This window comes from Salmo trutta, chromosome 17 (assembly GCF_901001165.1).
Source record: "Salmo trutta chromosome 17, fSalTru1.1, whole genome shotgun sequence".
NCBI lineage: Eukaryota > Metazoa > Chordata > Actinopteri > Salmoniformes > Salmonidae > Salmo > Salmo trutta.
Genome location: NC_042973.1, coordinates 16,668,494 through 16,681,060, shown reverse-complemented (window position 1 = coordinate 16,681,060; position 12,567 = coordinate 16,668,494). Strand labels below are relative to the sequence as shown.

The 12,567-nt window shown below is 43.8% G+C and overlaps 1 protein-coding gene across 7 annotated transcripts in view; it reads left to right on the top strand.

The window, feature by feature from the left end:
• The window catches only part of LOC115151723 (unconventional myosin-IXb), a 114,007-nt gene that overhangs the window by 52,866 nt on the left and 48,574 nt on the right, over positions 1-12,567 (top strand). For all 7 annotated transcript variants that reach the window (XM_029695894.1, XM_029695893.1, XM_029695892.1 and 4 more), the window contains exons 4-11: positions 7,063-7,125; positions 7,868-7,967; positions 8,391-8,491; positions 8,805-8,934; positions 9,406-9,495; positions 10,677-10,793; positions 11,071-11,205; positions 12,209-12,330. In XM_029695894.1, coding sequence (XP_029551754.1) covers positions 7,063-7,125; positions 7,868-7,967; positions 8,391-8,491; positions 8,805-8,934; positions 9,406-9,495; positions 10,677-10,793; positions 11,071-11,205; positions 12,209-12,330 — 858 coding nt within the window. The remainder of the gene's footprint in view (positions 1-7,062; positions 7,126-7,867; positions 7,968-8,390; positions 8,492-8,804; positions 8,935-9,405; positions 9,496-10,676; positions 10,794-11,070; positions 11,206-12,208; positions 12,331-12,567) is intronic.

Genomic DNA, 12,567 nt, shown 5'->3' with positions numbered 1-12,567 from the left:
TCTCTGCACCAGACAGGATGCTCTTGCCAGCATACTTGGGGTTCAACATGTACGCTGCGAGGTGTATGGGCTTCAGGCAGAAGTCTTCACGCTTTTTGATGTATTTCAGAACTGCAGTTTCCTCTGCTTGGACCAACAGTGAAGTGGGCAGAGCAGTACGGATTTATTCTCTTACATCTGCAAAGAGAGTCTGAACATCAGACAGGATGACATTGTCTCCCTCAATCCATGCAATGGCTACAGCTATAGGTTTCAGGAGTTTCAGGCTGCTTACCACTCTCTCCCAAAATACATCATCCAGGAGGATCCTCTTGATGGGGCTGTCCATATCGGGAGACTGTGATATGACAATTTCTTGGAAAGACTCCTTCCCCTCCAGGAGACTGTCAAACATGATGATACCACCACCCCAACGGGTGTTGCTGGGAAGCTTCAATGTGGTGCTCTTATTCTTCTCACTATGCTTGGTGAGGTAGATTGCTGCTATAACTTGATGACTCTTCACATACCTAACCATTTCCTTGGCTCTCTTGTAGAGTGAATTCATTGTTTTCAGTGCCATGGTATCTTTGAGGAGCAGATTCAATGCATGAGCAGCACAGTCAATGGGTGTGATGTGAGGGTAGGACTCCTCCACGTTAGACCAAGCAGCATTCATGTTCACAGCATTGTCTGTCACCAGTGCAAATGCCTTCTGTGGTCCAAGGTCATTGATGACTGCCTTCAGCTCATCTGCAATGAAGAAACCATTGTGTCTGTTGTCCCTTGTGTCTGTGCTATTGTAGAATGCTGGTTGAGGGGTGGAGATGATGTAGTTAATTATTCCTTGCCCACGAACATTCGACCACCCATCAGAGATGATTGCAAAACAGTCTGCTTTCTCTATGATTTTCTTGACCTTCACTTGAACTCTGCATCCAGCAAATTAGTAGATAAAGCATGTCTGGTTGGAGGGGTGTATGCTGTGCCAAGAATATTCAGAAATCTCTTCCAATGCACATTGCCTGTGAGCATCAGCGATTAACCAGTTGCATACACAGTTCGGGCAAGACATTCATCAGCATTTCTTTGACTACGTTCCTCCATTGAGTAAAAAAAACTTCTGATTCCAGGAGGACCATGAGCTGTTGCTATCGATAAAGTGTCTGATTACCTCTATTCGAGGTGAAAATGATGAGGGACTTTTGTCCGGTTGTTTGTTGTAAGCGCTGAGAGAACTTTATGCACTTGGCCAGATGATTCTGCATCTTTGTTGCATTCTTCACATATGATTTGGCACAGTATTTGCAAATGTACACAGCGTTTCCTTCTACATTAGCTGCAGTGAAATGTCTACACACATCAGATAGTGCCCGATGCACTAGATTAGAAAAAAATTGTAAAAAATACTAACAAATACAATTCCATGTACAGATAAATAGTTAAGCAGTTAGATTACACAACTGCTTTGTAAGATAAATGTTTTAAAACAACATGTATGGAAACAGGTGAATTGGCACTCAGTTAGCAGGCTCAAGCAAGCTAAAACGCACATGGTAGCAAAAACTAACTAGCAGAAATTGTTAACAAGTTAAAAATTATTTAAACGCACTTTGCTGTAGGCTACTATTTACTAGTTAACAAAAAATCATGTATGTCATAAAAAATATATTCACTCCATCCAGTATTGTAATCAAAACTTAGCAGAAAGCATGTAGTCCTTGGCTCAGACAGTGTAGTAGTGTGGGCTCAATAGCATCTCATTAGTGTGCAAGATCTTGAGAATCAGCTGTACATGTGATTAGAGGTCGACCGATTTAATCGGAATGGCTGATTTAATTAGGGCCGATTTTTCAAGTTTTCATAACAATCGGAAATCGGTATTTTTGTATGGCGATTTGGCCGATTTAAAAAAATATATATATTTTTTTATTATTTTTTTTTTTTACATTTATTTTATTCATTTAATAAAAAAATGTTTTTAAACTTTTTAATTTAACTAGGCAAGTCAGTTAAGAACACATTCTTATTTTCAATGACGGCCTAGGAACGGTGGGTTAACTGCCTTGTTCAGGGGCAGAACGACAGATTTTTACCTTGTCAGCTCAGGGATTCAATCTTGCAACCTTAAGGTTAACTAGTCCAACGCTCTAACCACCTGCTTTACATTGCACTCCACGAGGAGCCTGCCTGTTATGCGAATGCAGTAAGAAGCCAAGGTAAGTTGCTAGCTAGCATTAAACTTATCTTATAAAAAACAATCAATCAATCATAATCACTAGTTAACTACACATGGTTGATGATATTACTAGTTTATCTAGCCTGTCCTGCGTTGCATATAATCGCTTAGGTACATGTTGCTCCAACAATAAACGTCAATCCCTTTCTTAAAATCAATACACAAGTATATATTTTTAAACCTGCATATTTAGTTAATATTGACTGCTAACATGAATTTCTTTTAACTAGGGAAAATGTGTCACTTCTCATGCAACAGTCAGGGTATATGTAGCAGTTTGGGCCGCCTGGCTCGTTGCGAACTGTGAAGACTATTTCTTCCTAACAAAGACAGCCGACTTCGCCAAACGGGGGATGATTTAACAAAAGCGCATTTGCGGAAAAAAGCACTTTCTTAAAATCAATACACAGAAGTATATATTTTTAAACCTGCATATTTAGCTAAAAGAAATCCAGGTTAGCAGGCAATATTAACCAGGTGAAATTGTGTCATTTCTCTTGCGTTCATTGCATGCAGAGTCAGGGTATATGCAACAGTTTGGGCCACCTGGCTCGTTGCGAACTAATTTGCCAGAATTGTACGTAGTTATGACATAACATTGAAGGTTGTGCAATGTAACAGGAATATTTAGACTTAGGGATGCCACCCGTTAGATAAAATACGGAACGGTTCCGTATTTCACTGAAAGGAAAAATGTTTTGTTTTCGAGATGATAGTTTCTGGATTCGACCATATTAATGACCAAAGGCTCGTATTTCTGTGTGTTATTATGTCTATGATTTGATAAAGCTGTCTGACTGAGCGGTGGTAGGCAGCAGCAGGCTCGTAATCATTCATTCAAACAGCACTTTAGTGCGTTTTGCCATCAGCTCTTCGCTGTGCTTCAAGCATTGCGCTGTTTATGACTTCAAGCCTATCAACTCCCAAGATTAGGCTGGTGTAACCGATGTGAAGTGGCTAGCTAGTTAGCGGGTGCGCGCTAATAGCGTTTCAAACGTCACTCGCTCTGAGACTTGGAGTAGTTGTTCCCCTTGCTCTGCATGGGTAACGCTGCTTCGAGGGTGGCTGTTGTCGATGTGTTCCTGGTTCGAGCCCAGGTAGGAGCGAGGAGAGGGACAGAAGCTATACTGTTACACTGGCAATACTAAAGTGCCTATAAGAACATCCAATAGTCAAAGGTATATCAAATACAAATCGTGTAGAGAGAAATGGTCCTATAATTCCTATAATAACTACAACCTAAAACTTCTTACCTGGGAATATTGAAGACTCATGTTAAAAGGAACCACCAGCTTTCATATGTTCTCATGTTCTGAGCAAGGAACTTAAACGTTAGCTTTCTTACATGGCACATATTGCACTTTTACTTTCTTTTCCAACACTTTGTTTTTGCATTATTTAACCCAAATTGAACATGTTTCATTATTTATTTGAGGCTAAATAGATTTTATTGATGTATTGTATTAAGTTAAAATAAGTGTTCATTCAGTATTGTTGTAATTGTCATTATCACCCAAAAATTAATCGGTATCGGCTTTTTGGTCCTCCAATAATCGGTATCGGCGTTGAAAAATCATAATCGGTCGACCTCCACATGTGATGGAAGAATGCACTGTGCATGCAGAGGGTTGCAATTCCATTCACTATGGGATAGTTTAACCACAAGACCTAGAATTGCCTTACATGTATCCCACGAAAAAGGTTCACTGTTATGAGCTTACTAACTTTTTTGATGAATTTAAGCAAAATTCCCCAAATTCTAGCGCTTAACTTCCCATGGAAAATTTTCGGGGAAATTTGGGATATTTCACGGAAATTTTCCGACCCTTTGCAACCCTATGAGTGACACTTTGGCTGCTGTTTGACATGAGTTTACTCTACTATACAGACAGGGACAGTTATTCCCAACCTGATTAGAAGGTTTTTAAACAGAGACTCATCGTTATATATTGAATTGCTTCGCTTGAGAGGGGAGAAAGTAATTGAATAAGAACTGTTGAAAGTTGCTGTTGAGACTTCAGTGGATGATCTGTACTAGTGCTGGTTGAGCTTGTTATGCTTGTAGCAGAGTGTCTGTCAGTCAGAAGCCATTGATTACAGCAGGATAGTGCTGACATTCTTCTGTACAAAGGCTTGCTGTGTACAGCAGAGAGTGGAGCAGCCAAGGCCACTCTATAGAGGAGATTACCAAGGGAAGCCCTGGGACTCGCTCAGCACTGCATTGGCAGGGTGTTTTCATTCACTACATTACACTCTGCCTGGCTGGTTACAGGGTCTCACTGGGATGGGAGATGGGCTCTCTCAATGTAACAGAATAGCATGGGGATACCTGTGGCATGGATCCTTTAAGACTAGACTAGTGATAAAGTTACATCCTCTGCCTATTTGTGTATCGGTCTCTCTCTTCGTGTGGCAGCTAGCCTGGGGTGGCAGGAGCATTGGGCCAGTAACCGAAAGGTCACTGGTTCGAATCCCTGAGCTGACTAAGTGAAAAATCTGTCTGTGACCTTGAGTAAGACACTTAACCCTAATTTCTCCTGTAAGTCACTCTGGATCAGGGCGTCTGCTAAATGACTAAAATGTAAAATGTGTGTGGTTGTATACAGTGGGGGGAAAAAGTATTTGATCCCCTGCTGATTTTGTACGTTTGCCCACTTACAAAGAAATGATCAGTTTATAATTTTAATGGTAGGTTTATTTTAACAGTGAGAGACAGAATAACAACAAAAAAATCCAGAAAAACGCATGTCAAAAATGTTATAAAATGATTTGCATTTTAATGAGGGAAATAAGTATTTAACCCCTCTGCAAAACATGACTTAGTACTTGGTGGCAAAACCCTTGTTGGGAATCACAGAGGTCAGACGTTTCTTGTAGTTGGCCACCAGGTTTGCACACATCTCAGGAGTGATTTTGTCCCATTCCTCTTTGCAGATCTTCTCCTAGTCATTAAGGTTTCGAGGCTGACGTTTGGCAACTCGAACCTTCCGCTCCCTCCACAGATTTTCTATGGGATTAAGGTCTGGAGACTGGCTAGGCCACTCCAGGATCTTAATGTGCTTCTTCTTGAGCCACTCCTTTGTTGCCTTGGCCGTGTGTTTTGGGTCATTGTCATGCTGGAATACCCATCCACGACCCATTTTCAATGCCCCGGCTGAGGGAAGGAGGTTCTCACCCAAGATTTGATAGTACATGGCCCCGTCAAATGATGCGGTGAAGTTGTCCTGTCCCCTTAGCAGAAAAACACCCCCAAAGCATAATGTTTCCACCTCCATGTTTGATGGTGTTCTTGGGGTCATAGGCAGCATTTCTCCTCCTCCAAACACGGCGAGTTGAGTTGATGCCAAAGAGCTCCATTTTGGTCTCATCTGACCACAACACTTTCACCAGTTGTCCTCTGAATCATTCAGATGTTCATTGGCAAACTTTAGACGGGCATGTATATGTATTCTTGAGCAGGGGGACCTTGCGGGCGCTGCAGGATTTCAGTCCTTCACGGCGTAGTGTGTTACCAATTGTTTTCTTGGTGACTATGGTTTCAGCTGCCTTGAGATCATTGACAAGATCCTCCTGTGTAGTTCTGGGCTGATTCCTCACCGTTCTCATGATCATTGCAACCCCACGAGGTGAGATCTTGCATGGAGCCCCAGGCTGAGGTATATTGACAGTTGTTTTGTGTTTCTTCCATTTGCGAATAATCGCACCAAATTTTGTCACCTTCTCACCAAGCTGCTTGGCGATGGTCTTGTAGCCCATTCCAGCCTTGTGTAGGTCTACAATCTTGTCCCTGACATCCTTGGAGAGCTCTTTGGTCTTGGCCATGGTGGAGAGTTTGGAATCTGATTGATTGATTGCTTCTGTGGACAGGTGTCTTTTTTACAGGTAACAAGCTGCGGTTAGGAGCACTCCCTTTAAGAGTGTGCGCCCAATCTCAACTCATTACCTGTATAAAAGACACCTGGGAGCCAGAAATCTTTCTGATTTAGAGGGGGTCAAATACTTATTTCCCTCATTAAAATGCAAATCAATTTCTAACATTTTTGACATGCGTTTTTCTGGATATTTTTGTTGTTATTCTGTCTCTCACTGTTCAAATAAACCTACCATTAAAATTATAGACTGATCCTTTCTTTATCAGTGGGCAAACGTACAAAATCAGCAGGGGATCAAATATTTGTTTCCCTTACTGTGTGTCTCTCTGTGTGTTTCTGTCTCTCTGTGTGTGTCTCTGGGTGTGACGTGTGGATGGACTCCAGTATTCCCCGCCTGTCTCTGCTTTGCTTTCTATTAGATCAGCTCTCTATAGAGACGCAAAGGGCCAGCTAGTGAAGTTTCCATGCTCAGCAAAGGCCACTGGGCTCCCTCCCTGCCTGAGCTTCAGGTGTTAAAATACACACAACAGCCATCGGCCCTCTATTCTTAGTTTCAACAAAATGAAAGATTAGCTTAAATGTGGTTTTTGTTAAAGACATGCCTACGTAAAAATGCAGTTGTCTCTGTTTAAACTGTTGATCGTAATGGCTGTTGTTGTTGCACAGTAACATAACCATGTCACTGTACATCAGACTGAGGCCGTCCATATCTGGACTCTTAGTTCAACTGTTTATTGTTTCACCGACCATCTGCTCATGATTCCCCTCCTCAGTCACTACCACCCCACTTTCACTTATATATACACACACACACACACACACACACACACACACACACACACACACACACACACACACACACGAGACTCTCACCAGACACACTTCACAGCCAAGTGAAAGGACCAAACTAACTTCAGTGTCACTTGATTTATGTTCTCTCGTTCTCTCTCGTTCTCTCTTTCTCGTTCTCAGAGCCATCGTGGAGAAGTATCTCCTGGAGAAGTCTCGTCTGGTCTCCAGAGAGAATAACGAGAGGTAAAGGGCAACAGCAGGGGTTACCTTTGACCCTCAATGACCTGTGGAGGCCCTCTGTAGAAACAGAGAGCTTCACCCAGGTGCCTTTTGATAGTCAGAAAGAGACCATTTCCAAGAGTGACTCTCAGAACTAACTTTTTACTCAACCTGAATATGTGCCAAAGAATTGTGATCAATATGGGAGATGATACTTCTTGTTTTGATGAATACATATTTAATTGATAATTTATTTATAAGCACTGTAGTCCTACTGTTTCTACTTCAAATGCCCTGGGTGGGGTTGGCATAGCCTGTACATATCATTAACCCTATTCTTCATGTTATTACTCACTAGGTATGATAATGGACTAGTCCTGTTGTTACTCGTATACCAACTTGTCTGTTGAAATTAGCTTCTGTTTTCATCATGTCTGCCTGTGATGTCAGCGAGATTCTCAGAAGTAAACAAACTCATAACGCCTGTGTGGTTTTTTAACAATGCAAGACTGGAAAAACTGACAGCAGCATTCACGCTCATGACTTAACTGGCACATTATATACACAGTCAATGTTGGGTCAGGGTAACTAATACTGCCACAGTGTTGACTTTTTTGATGGTCTTTATTCCAACATTTAAAACCAAAAATCACCTTTTACATGAATGTATGATTTATTTTTCCCAGCTAAAAATACATAACCTTATAACAAATGCAAAAATCCCACTGTATCCACTAACCAAACACACTGTTCTGTGTCCCTTTAGGAACTACCATGTGTTTTACTATCTGCTGGTGGGAGCGTCAGAGCAGGAGCGCAAGGAGTTCAAACTGCTGCAGCCTGAAGATTACCTCTACCTCAAGCAGGTACTGTACTGTACACACACTTACTGTACACTCCCCCTGCAAGAAAGAACCACATCCCCATTAGCTAGTCCCTTAGGTGCCCTTGACAGATATTCTGCTGTGTTCTCTTGTGTACATTACCTTCATTATCTTCTTTTACCAGATGCCCTTGACTATATTCATTTAGAGTACATTCCCTTGTACCCTTTCTCTCATTCTATTCGTGGGTTGTGTGCGTCTTAATAATCTCTGTATTTGAACTGGCTCAAGGTAACATTCCCCGTCTGATTCAGTGCTAGTAAACCTGGTATGCGGAGTCATTGTCATGCAGTGAATGGCCTGCATATGCTCTGTTCTCTGCCAATACGTGCACTGCATGTTAATGAACCATTCTATCTATATATATATATATATCTCGCTGTCTCTTGCTGTCTCTCGCTGCAGCAATATTTTAAGATAGAAGATGAGGAAGACCTGTGCCATGACTTTGAGAGGCTTCAGCAGGCCATGGAGATGGTCGGCTTCCTGTCTGCTACTAAGAAACAGTGAGTGGACATGCCCTGGTCATGGGCCGTAAATCTACACCACTGGAGTTAACGTCTATCCCTTACACACCATTCGATCCCTTAAATGGCTGCCTATACATTTGTCAATTAGAGTAGGTCATACATATATTTGCATACTGTAGTCAATTTGTATTACTTGTATCCTCTGCAAGCACTGCCAATAAACGCTTTCCTCTGGGGCAGTAGTCACAGTAGTTGGCAGTGATGTGGCGAAACAATGGAAATAGAATGTCTGTTCTATTCATTTTGATTCTATGGTATGATGATTGTATCCCTCGTCTGTCTGCTGTAGGATCTTCTCTGTGCTGTCGGCCATCTTGTACCTGGGCAACGTGACGTACAGGAGGAAATCTACAGGCCGAGACGAAGGGCTGGACGTGGGACCCCCGGAGGTCCTGGCTACCCTCTCAGACCTGCTCAAGGTGATAATGTCTGGTCTGCTGTTGTAGTCTACACTCCAATCAACCATTAGTCTTTACTCTGGGTCCTGGAGGGACCAATTTCTTTTGTCCCGACCATGTACTAACACTTCTGATTAAGCTAATGAAGGTCTTTATGATGAGCTGAATCAGGGCCTGCATTCGCAAAGCATCTCAGTCAGGGTAGGAATGCTGATCTACGATCAGGTCCCCCTGTCTTATTCATTATGATCTAAAAGGAAAAAGTGATCCTAGATCAGCACTCCTACTCTGAAACACTTTGAGAGAAACGGGCCTAGGAGTATTAGTGATCTAATTAGGTTATTTGAGTGGGCTAGGTATCGGTTTCATCATGACTAACATCCCAAACAGTGAATATATTCTATTATTGTCCAGTGAAGATGGTTCTTCCCTAATGATTATACAGGAAGCCTACTCTCTATTCTTGAGAATTATGTGTGTGTGACCTCCCAGGTGAAAGAGGAGTTGCTGGTGGAGGCGCTGACGAAGAGGAAAACGGTAACAGTCAATGACAAGCTGATTCTGCCCTACAGCCACAGTGAGGTAGGCAACCATCCACCGGTCTTTAAGGTCTATCATTATCTTGATATCTCTCCATCGGTCGGTTGGTCGGTCAGTCTTCTCCGTCCGTCGGTCTTCTCCTGTCTGTCTGTCCGTCGGTCTTCTCCTGTCTGTCTGTCTGTCCGTCGGTCTTCTCCTGTCTGTCTGTCCGTCGGTCTTCTCCTGTCTGTCTGTCCGTCGGTCTTCTCCTGTCTGTCTGTCCGTCGGTCTTCTCCTGTCTGTCTGTCCGTCGGTCTTCTCCTGTCTGTCTGTCCGTCGGTCTTCTCCTGTCTGTCCGTCCGTCGGTCTTCTCCTGTCTGTCCGTCCGTCGGTCTTCTCCTGTCTGTCCGTCCGTCGGTCTTCTCCTGTCTGTCCGTCCGTCGGTCTTCTCCTGTCTGTCCGTCCGTCGGTCTTCTCCTGTCTGTCCGTCCGTCGGTCTTCTCCTGTCTGTCCGTCCGTCGGTCTTCTGTCTGTCTGCCTGTCCGTCGGTCTTCTCCGTCCGTCGGTCGGTCGGTCGGTCTTCTCCGTCCGTCGGTCTTCTCTTGTCTGTCTGTCGGTCTTCTCCTGTGTCTGTCTGTCTTCTCCGTCCATCTGTCTGTCCGTCGGTCTTCTCCGTCGGTCGGTCAGTCTTCTCTGTCCGTCGGTCTTCTCCGTCGGTCGGTCGGTCTTCTCCGTCGGTCGGTCGGTCTTCTCCGTCGGTCGGACTTCTCCTGTGTCTCTGTCTTCTCCGTCGGTCGGTCTTCTCCGTCGGTCTTCTCCGTCGGTCTTGTCGGTCGGTCGGTCGGTCGGTCTTCTCATTCGGTCGGTCTTCTCATTCGGTCGGTCTTCTCATTCGGTCGGTCTTCTCATTCGGTCGGTCTTCTCATTCGGTCGGTCTTCTCATTCGGTCGGTCTTCTCCGTCGGTCTTGTCTGCCCGTCGGTCTTGTCTGCCCGTCGGTCTTGTCTGCCCGTCGGTCTTGTCTGCCCGTCGGTCTTGTCCGTCTGTCTGTCTTGTCTGTCTGTCTTCTCCGTCCGTCTGTCGGTCTTCTCTGTCCGTCTGTCGGTCTTCTCCGTCCGTCTGTCTGTCTTCTCCGGTCGGTCTTCTCTGTCCGTCTGTCGGTCTTCTCTGTCCGTCTGTCGGTCTTCCCATTCGCTCCTAATCTCTCTTGCTCTCTGTCTCTCTGTCTCTTTGTCTGTCTCTCAGGCCATCACAGCGAGAGACTCCATGGCCAAGTCTCTGTACAGCGCCCTGTTTGACTGGATTGTCCTGCGCATCAATCACGCACTGCTCAACAAGAAAGACATGGAAGAATCTGTCCCGGTAAGAGAGCGACAACACACGCACACATGCATGCACATAGGAATGCAGCTGAGAGTTTCCCCTCTCCAATGTTTCGTCCGGGACAGACATGTCGGCAATTCCTAAGGCCCCACAAATAACTTGAAGTAAAAAATGTCTTATTAAGCAATTCATTTATTAAACTATTTTCAAAAAAAGACCTTGCCAAACCTCTAGTATGATACAAGTGACATTGTGAAGCAATTAACAACTTATCTACATTTCTGACTGACCTGCTGTATGATTTGGTCTTTGCCAGTGTTTGTCTATAGGGGTCCTAGATATATTTGGCTTTGAGGACTTTGAGACCAACAGCTTTGAGCAGTTTTGCATCAACTATGCCAACGAGCAGCTTCAGTATTACTTCAACCAACATATCTTCAAACTAGAGCAGGTGAGTTCGCCCTGGCTGCCTCTCATAGACTATATATACACAAAAGTATTTCTATGTGGACACCCCTTCAAATGAGTTGATTTGGCTATTTCAGCGACACCCATTGCTGACAGGTATATAAAATCAAGCATACAGCCATGCATTCTCCATAGAGAAACATTGACAGTAGAATGGCCTTATTGAAGAGCTTAGTGACTTTCAATGTGGTACTGCCATAGGATGCCACCTTTCCAACAAGTCAGTTTGTCAAATTTCTGCGCTGCTACAGCTACCCCGGTCAATTGTAAGTGCTGTTATTGTGAAGTGGAAACATCTAGGAGCAACAACGGCTCAGCCGCAAAGTGGTAGGACACACAAGCTCACAGAACGGGTACGAGGAGGAATAATGGTCTGGGGCTGTTTTTCATGGTTCCGGCTAGGTCCATTAGTACCAATGAAGGGAAATCTTAACAATACAACATACAATGACATTCTAGACGATTATGTGCTTACAACTTTGTGGCAACTGTTTGGGGAAGGCCCTTTCCTGTTTCAGCATATGACAATGCCCCTTGCACAAAGCAAGGTCCATACAGAAATGTTTTGTTGAGATCGGTGTGGAAGAACTTGACTGGCCTGCACAGAGCCCTGACCTCAACTCCATCAAACACCTTTAGGTTGAATTGGAACGCAGACTGCGTGCCGGGACTAATCGCCCAACATCAGTGCCTGACCTCACTAATGCTGTTGTGGCTGAATGGAAGCAAGTCCCTGCAGCAATGTTCCAACATCTAGTGGAAAGCTTTCCTAGAAGAGTATAGGCTGTTATAGCAGCAAAAGGGGACCAACTCCATATTGATTTTGGAATGAGATGTTTGACGAGCAGCTGTCCACATACTTTTGGTCATGTAGTGTAGATTCTATGTCATTATATTTCTATGGTGCCTCTCCATAAGGACAGTATAACAGCCCTGATGGATCCTATGTCTTCCCTAACTGTAAGCCTGTTATTTGTCCGTTACAGGAGGAGTACCAGGCGGAGGGCATCACCTGGCATAACATAGACTACACAGACAACGTGGGCTGCATCCACCTCATCAGCAAGAAGCCCACTGGACTCCTGTACCTACTGGACGAGGAGAGCAAGTAAGGATTTAGTCTTTAAAATATATATATATTCCATTAAAGAGATGGTGCACTTACATTCCATATGTTGTTTTGTTTTTTTAATGACTGCAACCTAAAGATAATGTTCATTAATTTGCTATGATTGACAGTATATTTACATATAAGATGAGATGCAGGTTAATGTGGGGAATCTATCACTTTATTCTCTTTCCCCCTTTCACTCACTTTCTCTCTCCTCATCCTCTCGCTCTCTAG